The 18,665-nt window shown below is 48.1% G+C and overlaps 3 protein-coding genes across 3 annotated transcripts; 2 read left to right on the forward strand and 1 right to left on the reverse strand.

Annotated features, from left to right (window-relative positions):
- Positions 1 to 1,158: 1,158 nt before the first annotated feature.
- Positions 1,159 to 10,636, forward strand: BBA_06943 (translational activator GCN1; the record flags this gene model as incomplete). Its single annotated transcript, XM_008602040.1, has 6 exons — positions 1,159 to 1,297; positions 1,348 to 3,413; positions 3,471 to 9,296; positions 9,768 to 9,856; positions 10,002 to 10,422; positions 10,490 to 10,636. The coding sequence occupies 6 exons, from the start codon at positions 1,159 to 1,161 to the stop codon at positions 10,634 to 10,636; spliced, it is 8,688 nt and encodes a 2,895-aa protein (XP_008600262.1).
- Positions 10,637 to 12,642: 2,006 nt separating this feature from the next.
- BBA_06944 (serine hydroxymethyltransferase) lies at positions 12,643 to 14,459 on the forward strand (the record flags this gene model as incomplete). The annotated part of the gene is made up of 4 exons (XM_008602041.1): positions 12,643 to 12,894; positions 12,972 to 13,065; positions 13,121 to 13,258; positions 13,312 to 14,459. 4 exons carry the CDS (start codon positions 12,643 to 12,645, stop codon positions 14,457 to 14,459), a joined length of 1,632 nt encoding a protein of 543 aa, XP_008600263.1.
- Positions 14,460 to 14,905: 446 nt separating this feature from the next.
- On the reverse strand, positions 14,906 to 17,372 carry BBA_06945 (isochorismatase-like protein; the record flags this gene model as incomplete). Its single annotated transcript, XM_008602042.1, has 2 exons — positions 14,906 to 16,491; positions 16,565 to 17,372. The coding sequence occupies 2 exons, from the start codon at positions 17,370 to 17,372 to the stop codon at positions 14,906 to 14,908; spliced, it is 2,394 nt and encodes a 797-aa protein (XP_008600264.1).
- Positions 17,373 to 18,665: the final 1,293 nt, after the last annotated feature.

Here is an 18,665-nt window from a genome sequence, read left to right on the forward strand (position 1 = left end):
AGTATCCTTCTATCTCGGAGAAGTGCTAAAAACGCCACTATAGGTGGAAGTCCTCTCGTAGACTAAACGCCAGCGTAACGTGGTAGATAACGTGACTTTATCTCGGAGTCAATCTCGCTGCCATTAACGTAGCAGATCACGCCCCTACTAATAACGTAAGGAGGACTGCGCTACCGTACGCGGTAGAACCGGGTTAATAAGTCGAGAAAAGCGACCCTCGATGGATTCAAACCAACCACCGTCCCACGACCTACCTAGCCAACACTACCTAGGTATTTGGTTACTCGTGGGAAACGAGGAAAAGCAATGGCGGGCTGTGCACCAAAGAACCGTCCCAACTACCTACCTCTAGACACTTGTGAAGATGTGATGTATCTATTCACGGCTTAATTAATGATAAGAGTTTGCGTTGTTCTACTAAGTATCTTGCAGGCTAATCCTGACAAGAGAAACATTGCAAAACACAAACAGAAACATTTAGACTGTAGTTTTGAAATTTACCTTCTGGAAGACCTTGACGCTATATATATACATTCATAAGTGCCTCGGTATTCACCTAGCTTGGGCTGGACCTACCCCGCCGAAAAAAAAAAAATTGAAGCTCAGGCATCAGATAAAATAATGCTATCGCAATGTCAAGGCCTGACTGATGAATTGGGAGCAGTAGACTCTTCTCGTCGCATTTCGTGGTTCTTCAGTCGCTGCTATTGGGAAAATTGAGTCATACCGGGCTGACCTCGCCAAGTGCGTGAGTGAAGAATCTTGGCCAGAGAGCTAGGAAGCCCTAATTAGAAAAACCCGCGCGCATGTAGATTGGAGACTTCGAGGCATAGAACAGTTTATAATTCGCAATCTGTCTTTAAGCTGGGTTCATAAATGAACGATAGAATTCGATTTATTTGCCTTTTATTCACAGCATAAAAAAAAAACAGAAATACGCCGAAGTAGACCAGCTTCATGGGAGCGGTAGTGGGCGGTGAAAACCATCAACGTGGGGTCCTCCATCCTCATCTTCTGCCTAAAACATCACCACAATTTCAACTACTGCCGCATGAAATAATCGGACTCACGACCCGATTTCGGAAACTTCGGCTCGGCATATAGCGTTGATTGCCCCTGATGGTCTCTTAACTTCGTCTGACACACGATTGCGCCGACATGTCAGAGATCCCCCCCAACAGCGGAGACGCTGCATCCAGGTTCGACCTTGCTGAGACGGCCAGAATCCTGGCTTCCTCTTCAACTTCCGCCCGCATCAGTCGGCTTCATTTCCTTGGTGAGGCAATATCACACAGAAGTACGACAATGCAGCATCTGGAAGGCTCATTGATATTAATTAATTTCCAGAGCTCAATCGAAATGACAGCCAAACGATCCTCCAGTCCCTCTTCGCTACTGTTCCGTTTTACCAAGATCGCGAATCGAGATTAGCCGTACAACGATGCTTGATATCACTTGTTACCGTGAGCACTGAGGGAGACGACTTTCAACGCATCGTTCAAACTGTCCACACAGAGAGCCAGAAGCAAGCAGTCGCTACATCGACTGCATTTGTCTGGGTGGAATGGTGCAGCGTCCTTGTGCAACATCTCGCCGGGACTCATAGATGGGAAACTTTTGGTAGAGAGATTCTCATATCGGTCGCCGATTTTCTGGAGAAATGCCTCCGTCATCCGCTGAAGCACGGTATTGCTCGATCAGCTCTGGTTGTAACCCGGCGAGCATTCCGAAAGCTCTTTGGCATGCTTGATACTGGCAATAAAGCGCTGGAAGATGCTGTCAAGGTTCTCACATCCAAGCAAGCGCAGCCTACCGCGAAATTTTCTTTGATCCTAGGAGTCATTGCTGGGGTATGCGCTCGTTCTCCTCTGTTGAAAAGATCATTTTCTCCATTAAAGTCGAGTTATTACGAATTCTACGCTAGAGAGGTGATCGGCTCGCGCGTCTCTATACCGGCGCATATCGCTGATGGCCTAGATGACTTCTTCGCCGCGTTCTCGTCGGGAGAAGAGCTCAAGGCAGATATTATGCCAAACATTGAGAAGGGCCTGCTACGATCCCCGGAAGTCATTCTCACAGGCGTCTTGAAGCCACTAATTAGCTCACTTCCGAAAGGCCTCGACATGTCGGAAGTCCTCGAGAAAAGCCTTCTCAAACCAATAATCTCGAACCTCAGATCGACGAACGCATCAATTCGAGACGCTTCTGTCACCGTCTTCAGCGTCGCAATTGCGCGTTGTCAAGATCAGGAAGCTATCAACCGCATCATCCAGGACATTTCCGGTCCTCTGAAAGCTGGCAAGATTGCTTCTGCCGACCACCGTATTCTGTACGCCTCGATGCTGGAGAGCATTCCCCTGTCAGCCACAGCTGCAGAAGCTGTATCTACGACGCTTGCAGCTGTCACGGCTAAAGAAGGAAACGAGGCAGCACTTTCTGCAGAGCTTCGAGCTCTGGACATAGCACTTGGCTACATGTTGAGAAGCAATAAAGCTATTCCTACAGCTATCCAAGAGGTGTTAGCGAAAGGACTTGAAGACAAAAGGGCTCCAGTCAAGAAGTTGTGGACCTTAACCGCAGGGCAGATCCTGTGGAGCAACATAGACGCTCCGGTGGTAGACAACTCCAGTTCATTCGTCGAGGCTATTACACCGAAACTAGCAAAGACTCTAGAAGAAGTTGCCTCCAATCCTGCAACAGCCTCGCAGAGTGGATTGATAGTCGGCGCTTATGTCCTTATAGCTCTGCACAAGAGACTCAAGCATCAGTATCAAAAGTCCGATGTGGCACAGGTGTTGGCAAAGGCAGAAATTGCTAACAGAGCACTCAACATCACAGATAAGCAAGCGGTCTTATTGAGCCCGAGAATTTATAACAAGGCTACCACTGAGGAAGACCTATTGTGGCTCCTCCGAGCGCTGACATCTGCATCGGAACACCTCCGGAGTGAAACAAGCGAAGTTTCGGTTGCATGGGCTGAAGCTATGATATATCTCATTTCTGGCCCATCTATTCCTCCCGCTGTGCAAAGGAGGGCTGTGCAGGCTTTGTCAAAGCTATACGCAGAACGACCCGGTGTTATCTCCGACTTTGTCATCCATAGCCTGTGGAAGACACTCAGCCAGCTACACAGTAATGAGAAAGACATGAAGCTAGAAAGCGCAAGCTTGGGCAAAGTGCTTCGATCGATAGCTTTGCACCCTGTGGAGATATCAAAGAACGCTGATCCAGCAATCCGAGAGCAGCTAGAAGAGCAAGCGTGCTCAATCGTCGTTCTGGCGCGGCCAGAACTTATTTCTCACTCAAACTGGATCGATACTGTTATTCGAATGGGTATTGATCCTGGCGAATTGACGCGCAACCATCGCGAGAGTCTACTAAGGGAAATTGGAGTCAGAACTGCTCCTGAGCAGGTAAGCGTCGACAACCATTGACATGTCTGTGTAAAAAGGCTTACAATCTGGCATCAGCCCACAATCATTAAACAAGCAGCATACAATGCCGCAGCTGAACTCGCGTTTGTCGCGCCGGATGTCGTCGTTCCACGACTTCTAAAATTGATTGGACGGGACCTTGATCGTGACGGTCTGCGCTCCATTGGCCCTCTCGAAATGGCAATTTCGCGAACTCCCGAGGGGATAAACTTCGTGGATGTCCTGGGAAAGAAGGCGAAAGGCAGCACACCCAACAAGAGAAGTCCAGCTGAAGAGATCCTCAGTTGGGAGCAAGATGCACGAAGGCAGATTGAGCAAAGAAAAACTCAAAGCAAGAAGTTGCCTGGAGAAGATGTTTTAAAGATAAATGCACAACTAAGGAAAGAAAAGGGCATCCGAACATCGGTGCAAGAGCTGCAAGCAAAGATAAATCGCGGCATTGGCATCATCGAAGCGTTGGCCACTGGGCCCCCAACGGATGCCACTTTGTGGCTTGGCCAATCTGTGAAACTTTTGCTTGATGCTATTGAGGAGGGTGCGTCTTTCGTTGTTGGGGAAGTTGTTGCAACAGCATTCTTGAAGTGCTCTGAGAAAATCTCCGTAAGACTTGGAGCCATGCGACCCTTTATTGGCGCTGCCACGCTGCGACTCCACGGGGTGGCACTGCCAGAAAGCTTCTGTGAAGAGTCTCTTGAGAATCTTCTGACAAGGACACTTTACAGACTCAGATTCGCCGGTGAACAACGTCCTTTTGATGTCGCTACCCTCACCTACGTATTGCCACTACTGATGGATATTCTGCGCACTGGTGGTGTTGGCGCAACGGATGACGAACGCGATGCTCAAATTGTTTTGGCTGTGGAAGTCATTTCTTTCCACACTGATGTTTGCGAGGATGAGACGCTCCCCCGCGCCGAGGTTATCACCACCTTAGTGGGTGCAATGCAACGGTACACACAGCACTACAAGATCATCAAAGACTGTTTCGCAGACATCTGCCGCTGTATTGCTCCCAACATCAGCAGCCTTGAGATGCGTGTACTGGCCAAGGGATCGACTGCACCCTCTAGCACAGTCCGTACGGCTATTTTGCAGTCAATCAGTGCAGAAGTTGATATGACCGAGTTGCAATATTCCGCTGAGATATGGTTAGCGTGCCACGACGATCTAGAAGAGAACAGGGAGCTTGGTCGCGAGATTTGGGAAGAAAGCGGATTTTCGATCCAGGAATCTCTCATCGCTACATTGGTGCCGTTCTTGGAGAGTAAAGATGCACAGTTGCGCAGATCCGCCGCTAGATCACTTGCAGAAGCAGTAGCTTCGCAAAAGCGCTGTATCGAGCCCCTCCTGTCACAGCTGAAAACGTCATATAGCGAGCTTGCCAAGCCAAGAGCACAGAAACTTGACGAATATGGCATTTCTGTCAAAATGGACCTTTCCGATCCTTGGGAAGCCCGTCAAGGCATTGCCACGGCTTTCAAAGAACTTTCCCCTGCACTCAACACTGCACAATTAGAGGCGCTCTTTGTGTATCTCATTGAGGCTGGCCCCTTTGCCGATGTTGATAGCAATGTCCGCGGCGAAATGTTGGACGCTGCTCTCCGGGCTATCGATAATCACGGCAAGGCCATGGTCGAAACTCTCATGAATAAATTCGAAGCGACTCTTGAGAAGGGTGACCAAACCAGTGACGCCGCTGATCGATTGAGTGAAGCCGTTATTATTTGCTATGGTGCTCTCGCTAGCCATCTTCGCCCAGGGGATGCCAAGATTCCGATTGTCATTCAGCGCCTCCTGACCACTCTGAGCACTCCTTCTGAAACTGTGCAATTCGCGATCGCAGAATGTCTCCCACCACTCATTAAGGCATGCCCTGAGAAGACACCCAAATATTTTGAACAAATCATGGACGAGCTTCTGAACTCGAAGAAATATGCGGTGCAGAGAGGAGCGGCGTATGGCTTGGCCGGTGCCGTGCAGGGCCGAGGGATCGGGTCGCTGCGCGAGTATCGTATCATCTCTAATCTCAATGCTGCGATGGAAAATAAAAAAGATGCGCAACAGAGAGAGGCGGCGCTGATCGCATTCGAGCTTCTTTCAAACATCCTTGGAAGACTTTTCGAGCCTTATGTCATCCAGATCGTCCCCCAACTTCTTGGTGGATTCGGTGATAGTAACGGTGACGTGCGTGATGCCTGCTTAGCGGCTGCGAAGGCTTGCTTCGGCAAACTCAGCTCTTATGGTGTCAAGAAAATCATGCCAACCCTTCTTGGCGGCTTGGACGACCAGCAATGGAGAAGCAAGCGTGGTGCTTGCGATTTGCTTGGTGCAATGGCCTATCTGGATCCAAATCAGCTTGCCACCAGCTTACCCGATATCATTCCTCCTCTTACCGGCGTGCTGAATGATAGTCATAAGGAAGTACGCGCAGCGGCGAATCGGAGCCTGAAGCGGTTTGGGGAGGTTATCAATAATCCAGAAATCAAGAGCTTAGTCGACATTCTCCTAAAAGCTCTGAGTGATCCCACCAAATTCACTGACGAAGCTCTTGATTCCCTTATCAAAGTTCAATTTGTGCATTATCTTGATGCACCGTCTCTGGCTCTAATAACAAGGATACTACAAAGAGGCCTTGGCGATCGCTCTAACACTAAACGCAAGGCTGCCCAAGTTATTGGTAGTTTGGCTCATCTGACTGAGAAAAAGGACATCATCGTTCACCTTCCAATTCTGGTTGCGGGCCTGAAGGTTGCCGCTGTTGACCCTGTCCCTACGACCAGAGCCACGGCGTCAAGGGCTCTAGGTTCTCTCGTTGAGAAGCTTGGAGAGGAGGCTCTCCCCGACCTCATCCCTGGCTTGATGCAGACGCTGAAATCTGATACTGGTGCCGGCGATCGTCTTGGTTCTGCCCAGGCGCTCAGTGAAGTTCTCGCTGGACTTGGTACAACAAGACTGGAGGAGACGCTGCCTACAATCTTGCAAAACGTTGACTCTTCCAAAGCAGCTGTCAGGGAAGGATTTATGTCTCTCTTCATCTTCCTTCCTGTCTGCTTTGGCAATAGCTTTGCCAACTATTTGGGCCGTATCGTCCCACCTATTTTGGCTGGGCTCGCGGACGACGTCGAGTCAATTCGAGACACCGCTTTGCGCGCTGGTCGTCTTTTAGTCAAGAACTTCGCGGTCCGCGCTGTCGATCTTTTGCTGCCGGAGCTGGAACGTGGTTTGGCGGATGACAGTTATCGAATCCGACTGAGCTCAGTCGAGCTAGTTGGAGATCTACTCTTCAACCTAACCGGTATCAAGGCCAGTACTGAATTCGATGAAGACGATGATGAAGCTTTTAAGGAAGCAGGAGCTTCTCTCAAAGAGGCTCTGGGGGAAGAAAAGCGTAACAAGATTCTTTCCGCGCTTTATGTTTGTCGCTGCGATACTTCAAGTGCTGTCCGATCTGCTGCTATATCGGTCTGGAAGGCGTTAGTGCATAACCCCAGGACTCTGAAGGAACTAGTACCGACCTTGATTCACCTCATCATTCGACGACTAGGTAGTTCCAACATGGAACACAAAATTATTGCCAGCAATGCTTTGGGTGAATTAATCCGAAAGGCAGGAGACGGTGTGCTTGCAAGCTTGCTGCCTACGTTAGACGAGGGCCTTCAGACCTCTACCGACTCAGATGCCAAGCAAGGCATTTGCCTTGCACTCAGGGAGCTCATTTCCTCTGCTACGCCTGAGGCACTGGAAGAGCATGATAAGACGCTTATTGCTGTTGTACGAACAGCACTCATCGATTCTGATGACGAAGTGCGAGAAGCCGCTGCCGAAGCATTTGACTCTTTGCAGAATATCTTTGGCAAGCGTGCTGTTGACCAGGTTCTTCCATACCTGCTCAATCTCCTTCGCTCAGAAAGCGAAGCCGACAATGCTCTTGCAGCATTACTCACACTCTTGACAGATACGACCCGTTCCAATATCATCCTGCCAAACCTCATTCCAACACTCACAAGTCCACCAATCTCTGCATTTGACGCAAAGGCTTTGGCATCACTCTCACGTGTCGCTGGCGCTTCTATGAACCGCAGACTGCCTAACATCATAACATCTCTGCTCGAAACCGAGATCAACTGCACAGAAGAGGAGCTGCACCGTGACTTGGAAAAATCTTTCGATACCGTTGTGCAGTCTATTGATGAGTACGATGGATTGAATACTGTCATGAATGTTCTTCTGGGTCTTCTCAAGCACGATGATCACCATTGGCGTGCTGCGACAGCGCGTCATATGACGAGCTTCTTCGCGGCAGCCTCGGTTGAGTACTCTAGATACAACCAAGATATCATTCGTTCGCTGCTCAACTCCTTTGACGATAGCGATGCTGCAGTGGTCAAAGCTTCATGGGCCGCCCTGAGCGAGTTCACGAAGAAGCTGAGGAAGGAAGAAATGGAGTCTCTCGCTCCCTCGACTCGACAGACCCTGCAGCGCGTCGGTGTTGCTGGAGCAAACCTGCGAGGATTCGAACTACCAAGGGGCATCAACGCTATTCTACCAATCTTTTTGCAAGGCTTAATGAATGGTACGGCGGATCAGCGTGTGCAAGCTGCTCTGGGTATTTCGGACATTGTTGATCGTACCAGCGAAGCTAGCTTGAAGCCGTTTGTCACACAAATCACAGGTCCGCTTATTCGTGTCGTCTCTGAGCGGTCAACTGACGTCAAATCTGCTATTCTGTTAACGCTCAACAATTTATTGGAGAAGATGCCCACTGCATTGAAACCCTTCCTGCCTCAATTGCAGAGAACATTTGCGAAGTCCTTGGCTGACAGTTCGAGTGAGGTTCTACGCACAAGAGCCGCGAGGGCACTTGGAACCTTGATCAAGTATACTCCGCGAATCGACCCTCTCATCGCGGAACTTGTTACTGGATCCAAGACTACAGATTCGGGTGTCAAGAAAGCCATGCTCAAGGCTCTGTACGAAGTGATTAGCAGAGCAGGCGCGAACATGGGCGCAGCTTCCCGCACGGCTATCCTGTCATTGATCGATGGCGATGTTGACGAAAGTGATGCTTCCATGGCAATTACAAATGCACAGCTCCTTGGAGCCTTGATAAAGAATGTGCCCGAGGACGCTGCTGCAAGCCTGCTGCGCAATCGTGTAGCTACACCAAACTATAATCTATCCTCAGCTCTTGCCCTGAACGCTGTTTTGGTCGAGTCACCAGAGGTATTGGTCCAGAGTGCCATGGCTGAGGATCTCCCTGACCTTCTATGTGAAGGCATGACTGCCAAACCAGTGAGTTGTTCCTTCCCAGCTCTTGACTATTCTTCTAACAATCGTGGTCAGACCTTTGTTGGAGACAATTATATCTTGGCTGCTGGCAAATTGCTTCTGTCATCGCCTCCCAGGAATTTCGATGCTACGAAGAGTATCTTTGAGAGTCTTGCAAGTATTATACAGCCGGGCTCCCCTTCAGATTCTCGCAGGCTGGCCTTGGTCATCATACGCACTGTGAGCCGAACAAACATGGAAATTGTTCGTCCACATGTGCCACTGCTGGCTACGCCGATTTTCTCCAGCGTGCGAGACCCTGTCATACCCGTCAAGCTTGCTGCTGAGGCGGCTTTTGTGGAGTTGTTCAGTGTTGTAGAGGAAGAGAGCAGGATTTTTGATAAGTACATGGCTGGACCCGGAGCAGATCTGCCGGCAAATACAAAGAGAAGCATGTCCGATTACTTTAAACGAGTTGCGACGCGTTTGGGTAGCCAGGCCCGTGAAAGAAGAGAGGCTGAGGGTGGACAAGGCGGACTAGGCTTGTCCAACGACGAGCAGGAAGACGAACGTGAGATTTGGAGCGTTGGGCAAGTAGAAATCGAGGGGGAAAGTTTTACATAGTAGTAAAATGTGAGCCTGGCAAAAAACAATAGAATCTAAAACATTTGCATGAGATGCTATCTTCAGCTTGAGATTGTCCCCTTGACCTAATTTATGAGTTATATTTGCTACAGTGACACACACGGCGCACACAATGAGCGTGTATTAAGTAGCACTACTACTTGATAATATTAATGCAGTATAATTTTCAAAACAATGGGAATGGATCTAATTGCTTGAAGTATCGGTATGCGAAGCACAAATGGCTGAGTGTTATAGCGGCGTTATGTGCAGCTTGGCAGCTTTGACACCTCACGCTAAAGCAAGCAAGGCTTGTCGAAACACTACGCAGTCACGTGAGGAGAGCGACTTCCACTTACCTCATCACAGCCCTCGCTTAGTGTGGAGTTTTGGGCTTAATGCACGTGAACCCACAAACTCTGTGGTGAATGTGCGCCCAAGAAATTTTGGCTTCCCGAAACCCCTCCCAAGTCTTTACCTCTCTCACCAATATCGAGGAACGACCATCTCCGCCTCCCGATTTTCAAGATGTGAGTAGTTGATGAATGGAGGGCAATGCGACATGGGAAACTGTTTCGAAATACCATCAACATCACATTGGATGAAGCCGAGCCGAGCGAAGAAGTTATAGATGAAATAGCGCTGTTCGTTCTGCTAACGAATACCGTTTTTCAGGGTCAATCTGCGAACTCAGAAGCGCCTCGCCGCGTCGGTCGCTGGCTGCGGCAAGCGCAAGATCTGGCTCGACCCCAATGAGCAGAGCGAAATCTCCAACGCCAACTCCCGCCAGACCATCCGCAAGCTGGTCGCCGATGGCCTCATCATCCGAAAGCCCGTGACGATGCACTCGCGCTCCCGCGCCCGTGAGCTCAACCTCGCCCGCAGAGTCGGTCGTCACCGTGGCTACGGTAAGCGCAAGGGTACTGCCGACGCCCGTATGCCTTCTCAGGTTCTATGGATGCGCCGTCTTCGAGTCCTACGCCGCCTTCTGGTCAAGTACCGCGCCAGCGGAAAGATCGACAAGCACCTGTACCACGAGCTCTACCACCTGAGCAAGGGTAATACCTTTAAGCACAAGCGTGCTCTTGTTGAACACGTGCGTATACGGTCTAGGAATACGAATTCTTGAGTAAGGAATAGACGACGACTGACTTGTCGAACAGATTCACCGTGCCAAGGCCGAGAAGCAGCGTGAGAAGGCTCTCAAGGACGAGATGGACGCGAAGCGTGCGAAGACCAAGGCTGCCAGAGAGCGCAAGCAGGAGAGAGCTGCCGCCAAGCGTACGGCTATGCTTGCCGATGATGAGTAGACTACATAGGTTGCCGATGTCTGGAGAAGGGGCTGCATTCGGAGTCTACGGGTTGGGTCTTGTTTTACACCCTTCTGGGTATTCAGTCGTACCAGCGGGAATTATGGCATGTAGCATTGAAAAATGGAATCCATACGGTCAATGTCGGAACTCTACTGAGCGGTGTTGCTACGTCTAAGATCGCCGCGTCTTGGGATGGTGCAAAATTTAACGCCCATGATGAGAAATTGAAAAGAACAAAAGTGCTTTATTCTCAAAAAGAAAGAAAAAAACTGAACAAAGTCCCTCACTCGCTTTCGCACTAACTCGGGATGACAACTACCTTAGCCAACCGTGAATCGGGCTGTACTCATCCGCAAGATGGATAGTAATACGGCGATTTTAGCATTCTGAGATTTTGAGAGTGGCGTATTGGAGAATGCGAGGCGTAAAGGTCACTTCATCGGTTATCAGTAGTAAGCCATGCCAGGCTCATGGCACAGGAACTATCTGCGTCCTGAATCTACACTGCGACGCCGGAGTCGTCAAATTGCACCGGTTGCGACAAGCTACCCGAGACGAACGATGCTGGAGTAAACTGTGCGAAAAGGGCGATAAGAAAATCATAGTGCCTACGTACTATTCAATAGGATTGAGGGGGTGAGAGCTGCATGCGTTGGTCCTGTGGACTACGGAAAAGATTAAAGCTAATCTGATCAATTAGATATGGATTCTGGCTCCTTCCGATCATTTTAAGAAGGTGGAGAGGTGAGCCGGAGCATATCAGCAAAGGCTCACACATAAGTACGATTTAAATGCACATGGCCGTCACTTCACGCGAAACCTCGGTTACTCCAGTAGTTCAATAAAGGGTTGGTTACTAATAAGCACGAGCCCAATGGACCCATGATACCGCTCAACGCTGCCAAGACCATGTTTGGTTCCATTCAGGAAAAACGCTCACAGAATGGCTGGCTCGACAAAGATTGCTGAGGTATGATTTTTGCAAATCGAAGAAGATATGACAATCGGCTTTGGAATCCACCATTTCGATGACCCCAGAAAAACGGCAATGTTCTTTTTGGATGAACAGATCTCCACAATCATTATTGTGAGCCACAACTGGCTAATACTGGTTACTCCGCACCTCACAATTACGGAACGAAATAGTATCTATGGCTGGTTCTGAGTATGTGAACTTTTTTTAGCCGCGCCAGGGGTCGGGTGACTGTATCCGTTTTCTACTCAGTAGATCGGAGTGGGATGAGTGGTACGATGGGCCAGCTCGAGTTTTCATTGCCGAGTCTTGTTATGTACTTTTTACCTAAAATATTATTAAATATATGGGCAAAGAGGGCAAGTTATATGGAGCTGATGGGCCCTGGGTGCCACTGCACCGTAAATTGTAGCCGTAATGTCACTGCCATTATGTCAGGCATGGCGGCTGTACGCTGTTGACGCTGTGACCAACCATGTGGGGGACAAAAAGACGAGCGGGTTTGAGATAGCAGCTTACTTCTAAACTGCCAGTTTCGAACGACATGGTAGTCTACTTTAAAATAAAAAAAAAGAACTCTTATAGACTCTAAATTGACTAAATATCTATTCTAAATTTTTAAAACTATTGATCAGCTTCTTCTGGTGCGTAGTTGTGACTAAGAACATAGCATCAATAATGATCGAGCGCTCGTTTTTTTTGTCACCCTTTGCCAACCAACAGTTTGGATGCGGGGGTGAGCGTAACTTGCGGGTAACGCCGGTCGGAGGCCATCGGCTCCTCCATTTCTTTAAACAGTACGAATGCCAGCGTCAAAAAGTCCGCCTGACAGGCATTCTCTCCAGCGGCCTGCCTCTGTCTTCGACTCTACACTCGCCTGTCGACACCCACATCTTTGCACTCGTGCATTTGCTGCACTCAATTGCTACTGAGTGCTGGTCCATTGCTTCTGACGACGGCCAAGCGACCCAGCTTTGCGCCGGCCGATTTTCCAGCCGCAGGCAAAACCCTTCCATCCGTATTCGTCAAAATGTCGATACCCAGCCTCCGTGGCGCTTTCTTTGCCCTTCGCAGCGTCTCGCACCCCATGGTAGTCTCTGCTGTCATGCGCAATGGTGCTCGTCGCGCTAATTCTTCCATTGCGCTCGAGGGCCAGCAGCAGGTATGGAACCGTTCTCAAGCTTGTGTGCCGAATCAGGGCGTGATACTGACGAGCTTATCGCAGCTCCTCTCCGCTCCTCTCTCCAAGGCCGATCCGGCCGTTTTCGACATCATTGAGAAGGTTCGTCTCCCGACACAGTCATGGTCGTCAACCCCTCTGATGAGACTTGTTCCCATTGCGTTCTAACAATCCCGCAGGAAAAGCACCGCCAGAAGCACTTCATAAATCTGATTCCTTCCGAGAACTTCACTTCCCAGGCAGTTCTCGATGCCCTGGGCAGTGTAATGCAAAGTCAGCATCAGCAAAAACTACTTTGTATTTGTGAATGCTAACCGCCAGTGATCAGACAAGTACTCGGAGGGTTACCCCGGTGCCCGCTACTATGGCGGAAACGAATTCATTGACCAATCTGAACGACTTTGCCAACAGCGGGCTCTTGAGGCCTTCAGCCTGGATGCAAGCGATTGGGGCGTGAACGTCCAGCGTCAGTGGCCATCACCCAGTCCTGTTTTCCGCATTTGTTAACCCGCGCCACAGCGCTCTCCGGTGCTCCCGCTAATCTCTATGTGTATTCGGCTCTTATGGCTACTCACGACCGCCTAATGGGTCTTGATCTACCCCATGGTGGCCACTTGTCCCATGGCTATCAGACGCCCACCAAGAAGATCTCGTCTATCTCCAAGTACTTTGAGACTGTTCCTTACCGCCTGGACGAGAAGACTGGGTACATTGACTATGAAAAGCTTGAGGAGCTTGCTCTTCTTTATCGCCCTAAGATCATTGTTGCAGGTGCCAGCGCCTACAGCCGTCTGATTGACTACAAGCGTATTCGCGAAATTTGCGACAAGGTCAACGCCTACATGCTCGCGGATATGGCACATATTTCAGGTCTAGTCGCCGCCAACGTCCTCCCTGGTCCCTTCCAGCACGCCGATATTGTCACTACAACCAGCCACAAAAGCCTTCGCGGCCCTCGCGGTGCTCTTATCTTCTTCCGCAAAGGCGTTAGACGCCAGAACCCAAAGACCAAGGTCGACGAGATGTACAATCTTGAGGGCCCTATCAACAACTCCGTCTTCCCGGGCCACCAAGGTGGGCCCCACAACCATACCATCACTGCTCTGTCTGTTGCTCTGAAGCAGGCTCAGACTCCTGATTTCCACGCCTATCAGTCTCAGGTCCTCGCCAACGCGAAGGCCTTTGCTAAGCGCCTTGGTGATGACAAAAGCAAGGGCGGTCTCGGCTATAGCCTTGTCAGCGGTGGTACCGATAACCACTTGGTGCTTGCTGATCTAAAGCCCAATGGTGTTGATGGTGGGCGCGTTGAGCGTATTCTCGAGCTTGTCGGCATTGCTGCCAACAAGAACACCGTCCCTGGCGACCGCTCCGCCCTCGTTCCCGGTGGTCTCCGCATGGGTACACCCGCAATGACCAGCCGCGGCTTCACCGAGAACGACTTTATTCGTGTTGCTGACATTGTTGACCGTGCTGTCGCCATCGCTGTCCGACTAGACAAGATTGCCAGATCTGCCGCCAAAGAGAGGGGTGAGAAGAGCGCCGGGAAACTCAAGATTTTTCTCGAACACGTTGGCAACGGCGACAGCGACACCGAGATTGTTCAACTCCGCAGTGAAGTCTCCGACTGGGTCGGCACCTATCCCCTCCCCTGGGACTCTGCCCAGTAAATCATCAGCCGTACTACGTTTGAATATATTCTCTTTCTTGTTTTGTTCACCAAACCGACATAGCATTTCAGACATAAGAGATGAAGAGAGCTGCAAGACTGATCTCTTGTGCGATGCAACCCATGCATTCTTTTGCGCATGGTTAGCAATGTCTACTCTCATGGCAGATGCAGAACGACTCCCACGGCTACGTTGAACCTTATGGAGGCTCATTGACTATTTAACTAATCATTCCTGGCTTCTCAATGCTGTAATGTTTAGCAAACTGGAAACTTTCGAGGTGTTACGCGTCCAAGGCGTCGAGCATCATCATCTAGCGCGAGCTCAGCATTTCCACATTCTCGCTTCTTCCTGCCGTAACACTCACAAGACGCCAATGATCACAGCAATTCAAATTGATGGTGCAAGTGAGGATTCATATATCCCGTCCGCAGCGAACGAGTCTATCAGATTTGCTGTAGCCTACCCAACATTTTGACAGTACTCGACCTTGCCTTCATAGTCTCATAATAAGTGTTAAGTGCTTCCGATTCAGCCAGTGCTTCGTTTCCACACATTTCAATCATTGAGTGTAAGACAGGCCAAAGCGCAAAATCTGCTAGGCTTGGTTGATCGCCGCCAATGTATTTTGCGCCCGACGTGCAAGATTCCCATGGCAGTATTTCAGCCTTTAGAGCTCTTATCAACAATTCGCTGTTCTTGTGAGCTCTGACCATGTCGCGCCACTTCCGGAGTAAATTCAGTGACTTTTGAAATAGAGTGAACTGTTTCGCCAGCTCTGTCAACGTCATGATGCTTTTCTTCTTTTGGTGGTTGGTGTGCAGGTAGAGCATAATAGCGAGATCACCGCTCACTTCTGTCTTGTCCTCGTCATTGTCGACATATTTGATGAGAATATCATCCGTGGACGTTTGCTTGTGTTCACCAGGCCGAGGGGTGGGTGTCGTAATGCTGCCGCTGGCGTATCCAATGTCATACTCTGCGAGCATTAGACGGATCCTCATATTGACAACGGAATCTGCTGAGGAGAAGAACCTTGGCGCGCTGCGCAAATGTAGAACATCAAAGCCTCTACCATAGGTAGAGTCCCAGTCAAAATTCGAGGTGTGATTCTCCATGCCAAAGGCGTGCAACATATCAATACTTTCCTCCGTTTGCCCATTGATGACGTTCTTTGCAGTATCCATAGTTTTCGATGTTGCTCCTTGTCCCCAAATCTTTGTTTCGTCTTTGTTCAAGAAGGTCCCAATCCGTCTAAATGTTAATGAAATGCGTCTCCCTTCATAAGCCAGCTCCTCTGCTGATTTCTCGCGATCAGCTCTTTTGTCTTGTCGAATAGAGTGAAGCCATTTCATGTTCGTCTTCAGCCCCATACGGCAAAGAGAATTGTGTGGCAGAGGCACTCGCTGCACTTTGCGGCGATCGCTGGACGCAGATTGCTCGACATTAGAAGGATCCTTATCCGCTCTCTTTGTTCGAAGCACCATTGTCCTTTGAGCGCCAAGGCTGACGTTCGCAATGTATGAGCCTCGCACAATATCCAAAGTTTTATCACTATGCTCAGATATGTAGTCCTTCCCGTCTCGATAGAACTGTATCAGAACGTGGTTCAATGGATGACCCAGCTGCTTCTCTGTGACAGCCTTGACTTCAAGAACAGTTGGGGAAAACTTAAGAAGCTGCGGCGACTCATCAGATGGATGGCGGTATATTGGGAAAGTCCCGTCGCTGTCAACGTAGCCCTGAACAGCGACTAGTCGCGGCACCTCACCACCTTGGTGTGACATACGCTGCCATTGGACTTCTTTGCTCAGTGTCTCGAAAATACCATCCTCAAGCCCTTGTGGTAGAAGGTTCAGAATCACATCAGTATCTCCTTCACAGAGACCGTGGATCTGTTGATCGTCTTGTTGGGCACTAGCGTCGGTCGGTGAGGTATTCATCGGTGCCGGATGACTTGGTATAGTATTGCTTATTGTGTCTTCTGGTGAAATATCGACAGGCGCTGTGTCTGTTGCTTCTGCTGGTCTACCTATACGTGTCTCGTCAGTTCAGCTACTTCCAGCAAATTCAGTTCCCTTCTGTCGGGATCTTTAGTCGCATACCTTGCATAATGCAGGCTTCAGCCGCACAGGGCGCAATGGCATTCAATGCCAGTGCGCTCATGGACTGTGTAATGTCATTGTCCCGGCGGCTTGCAGGCATACGGCTTGTCTTCAAATCGTCGACACCAGGTTCGTTCAGATATTGGCCGTCTTCCTGCATGATCTCGGTTGACGTTGAGAGATCGCAGCCGGTCAATGCCCGAACCGCCTCTATGGTCTTGATTTGCCTGGTCTCACTGGAGTAGCCGCAGCAATCAATGACGAGTGTGATGGTCAGACCATGCCCAGCTGCATCCACAGTAGTGGCGTATACGCCTGCATTTATTAGAGATCCGCAAATGAAGACCTCCATGGTCATTCTTGCCCGGAGAAGGCGCAACAAGCCCGTGCCCTCGAAGGCAGAATAGTGAGATTTAACCAAGCAAACATCCTTCTTTTCGGCATCATCTTTGGCACACTGCGGCACTTCGGCTCCGATTTTTGAAGAAAGCATGCATTTTGCTCTCTCATAGCTCAGAAAGGCATCTGAACCTGATGTTGGGCTTTTGGAGTCTGAGTGCCCGCGGGTCGTCTTCTCAACGTGCTCATCGTACGGAGGCCTTACCTCTTCAAACCTAGAGTTTACCCAAACCACGTCGCCAGTACGACGAAATACTCTCGCCAAACGCACTATCCTGTCGGCATATCCCTCAGGAAGTGTAATGGGTATCGCTGCGTTTGCGCCAACGAAATCTTGTTGAAAATCAACAATTACGAGGGCCTTTCGTAGTAGTACCTGCGGTAGGGCTACCTGATCAAACTTGAACATTGTTCAGGTATTCAAATGCCTTCCCGTTTCATGCTGAGATAGTGGTATGTTTTTAGTCAAGTTCATAGCCATTTATCTGAGCGGGGCTAGTCGAGAGGCAAGGTAGAGGCATCTCGCCCCGTGCGACCGTTGGTGAGACTCCAGCCTCCAGGGCCCCGCCAGACTGCTCTTCTTTTTTACCTACTGGTATTCGTAGGTACCTTAGGTTTTCATCAGGTTACATTGGTTGATTGACAAGGGTCCGTACATAAAACCTGGGTTCTAGGTACCTACCTAGCGGGGCGATAAATAAGAGTCTTGCTAGCCAGACCTACCATTTTACTTATTAGACCTACCACGTGATGGAAAAAAGACCCCGTTCTTCTAAAGTGCTCAATTTCTAGCGGTATTTCTATATATATATATAGAAAAGAGCCCTAGTAGCAAAGTAGTTACCGTTATAGGCAGCTCTATTATAAAACTTATATACCTAACTATAGATAAATAGTTAGTTTAAATTGAATTAAGGTTACTTCTGAACTAACCTAATTTTATTTTTTATTATATATAATCTTCTTTAAATTATTATATTACTCTAGTAAAGACTAGCTTATTTATTTAATATTTTTATTATTTATAAGTATAAGAAAAACTAAAGTCTTCAAAGGAAAACCTATACTTTTTTGTCATCTCTAGTTTTATGTTTATCTCTAATAAAAGTTACTATAATACTTCTTCTTAATTAAAGTTAAAAATTAAATAAAAGATTAAAAGTCTTAAAGTTACTTCAAAGACTATATATTACTTTAATATATTAATGTCTCTAAGTAATAGCTTACTTTAAATTAATATTAGGTTAAATAAGATAATAATTAAGTAATTAAGTAATTAAGTAATTGGATAAATTCTTCCTTTCTTAGGCTAGCTCTATAACCTACTAAGCCTATAGAAGCTATCTAAGATCAAGATCTAAGATATCTATCTCTAACTTTATCTACCTAAGTACTTAATTATTATTATCATTATAATACCCTAATAACTTATATAAAGTATTTAATACCTTTATAGTATATAAACTAGTAAATATAAAAGAAAACCTTAGAATAAAAAACTCTGATATTTTTATTATTTATAATATTTATATAATATAGAATTATTATTATTAATATCTTTTTATTTTAAAAAAATACTAAAAATATTATTATAAATAAAAATCTTCTTATAAACTAAATATTATTATAATATAATAAGAATATTATTTTAAAAGTTAATTTTATTATTATTAATATAATAATATTAATATAATAAATTATA

Source organism: Beauveria bassiana (genome assembly GCF_000280675.1).
Source record: "Beauveria bassiana ARSEF 2860 unplaced genomic scaffold BBA_S00021, whole genome shotgun sequence".
Classification (NCBI taxonomy): Eukaryota; Fungi; Ascomycota; class Sordariomycetes; order Hypocreales; family Cordycipitaceae; genus Beauveria; species Beauveria bassiana.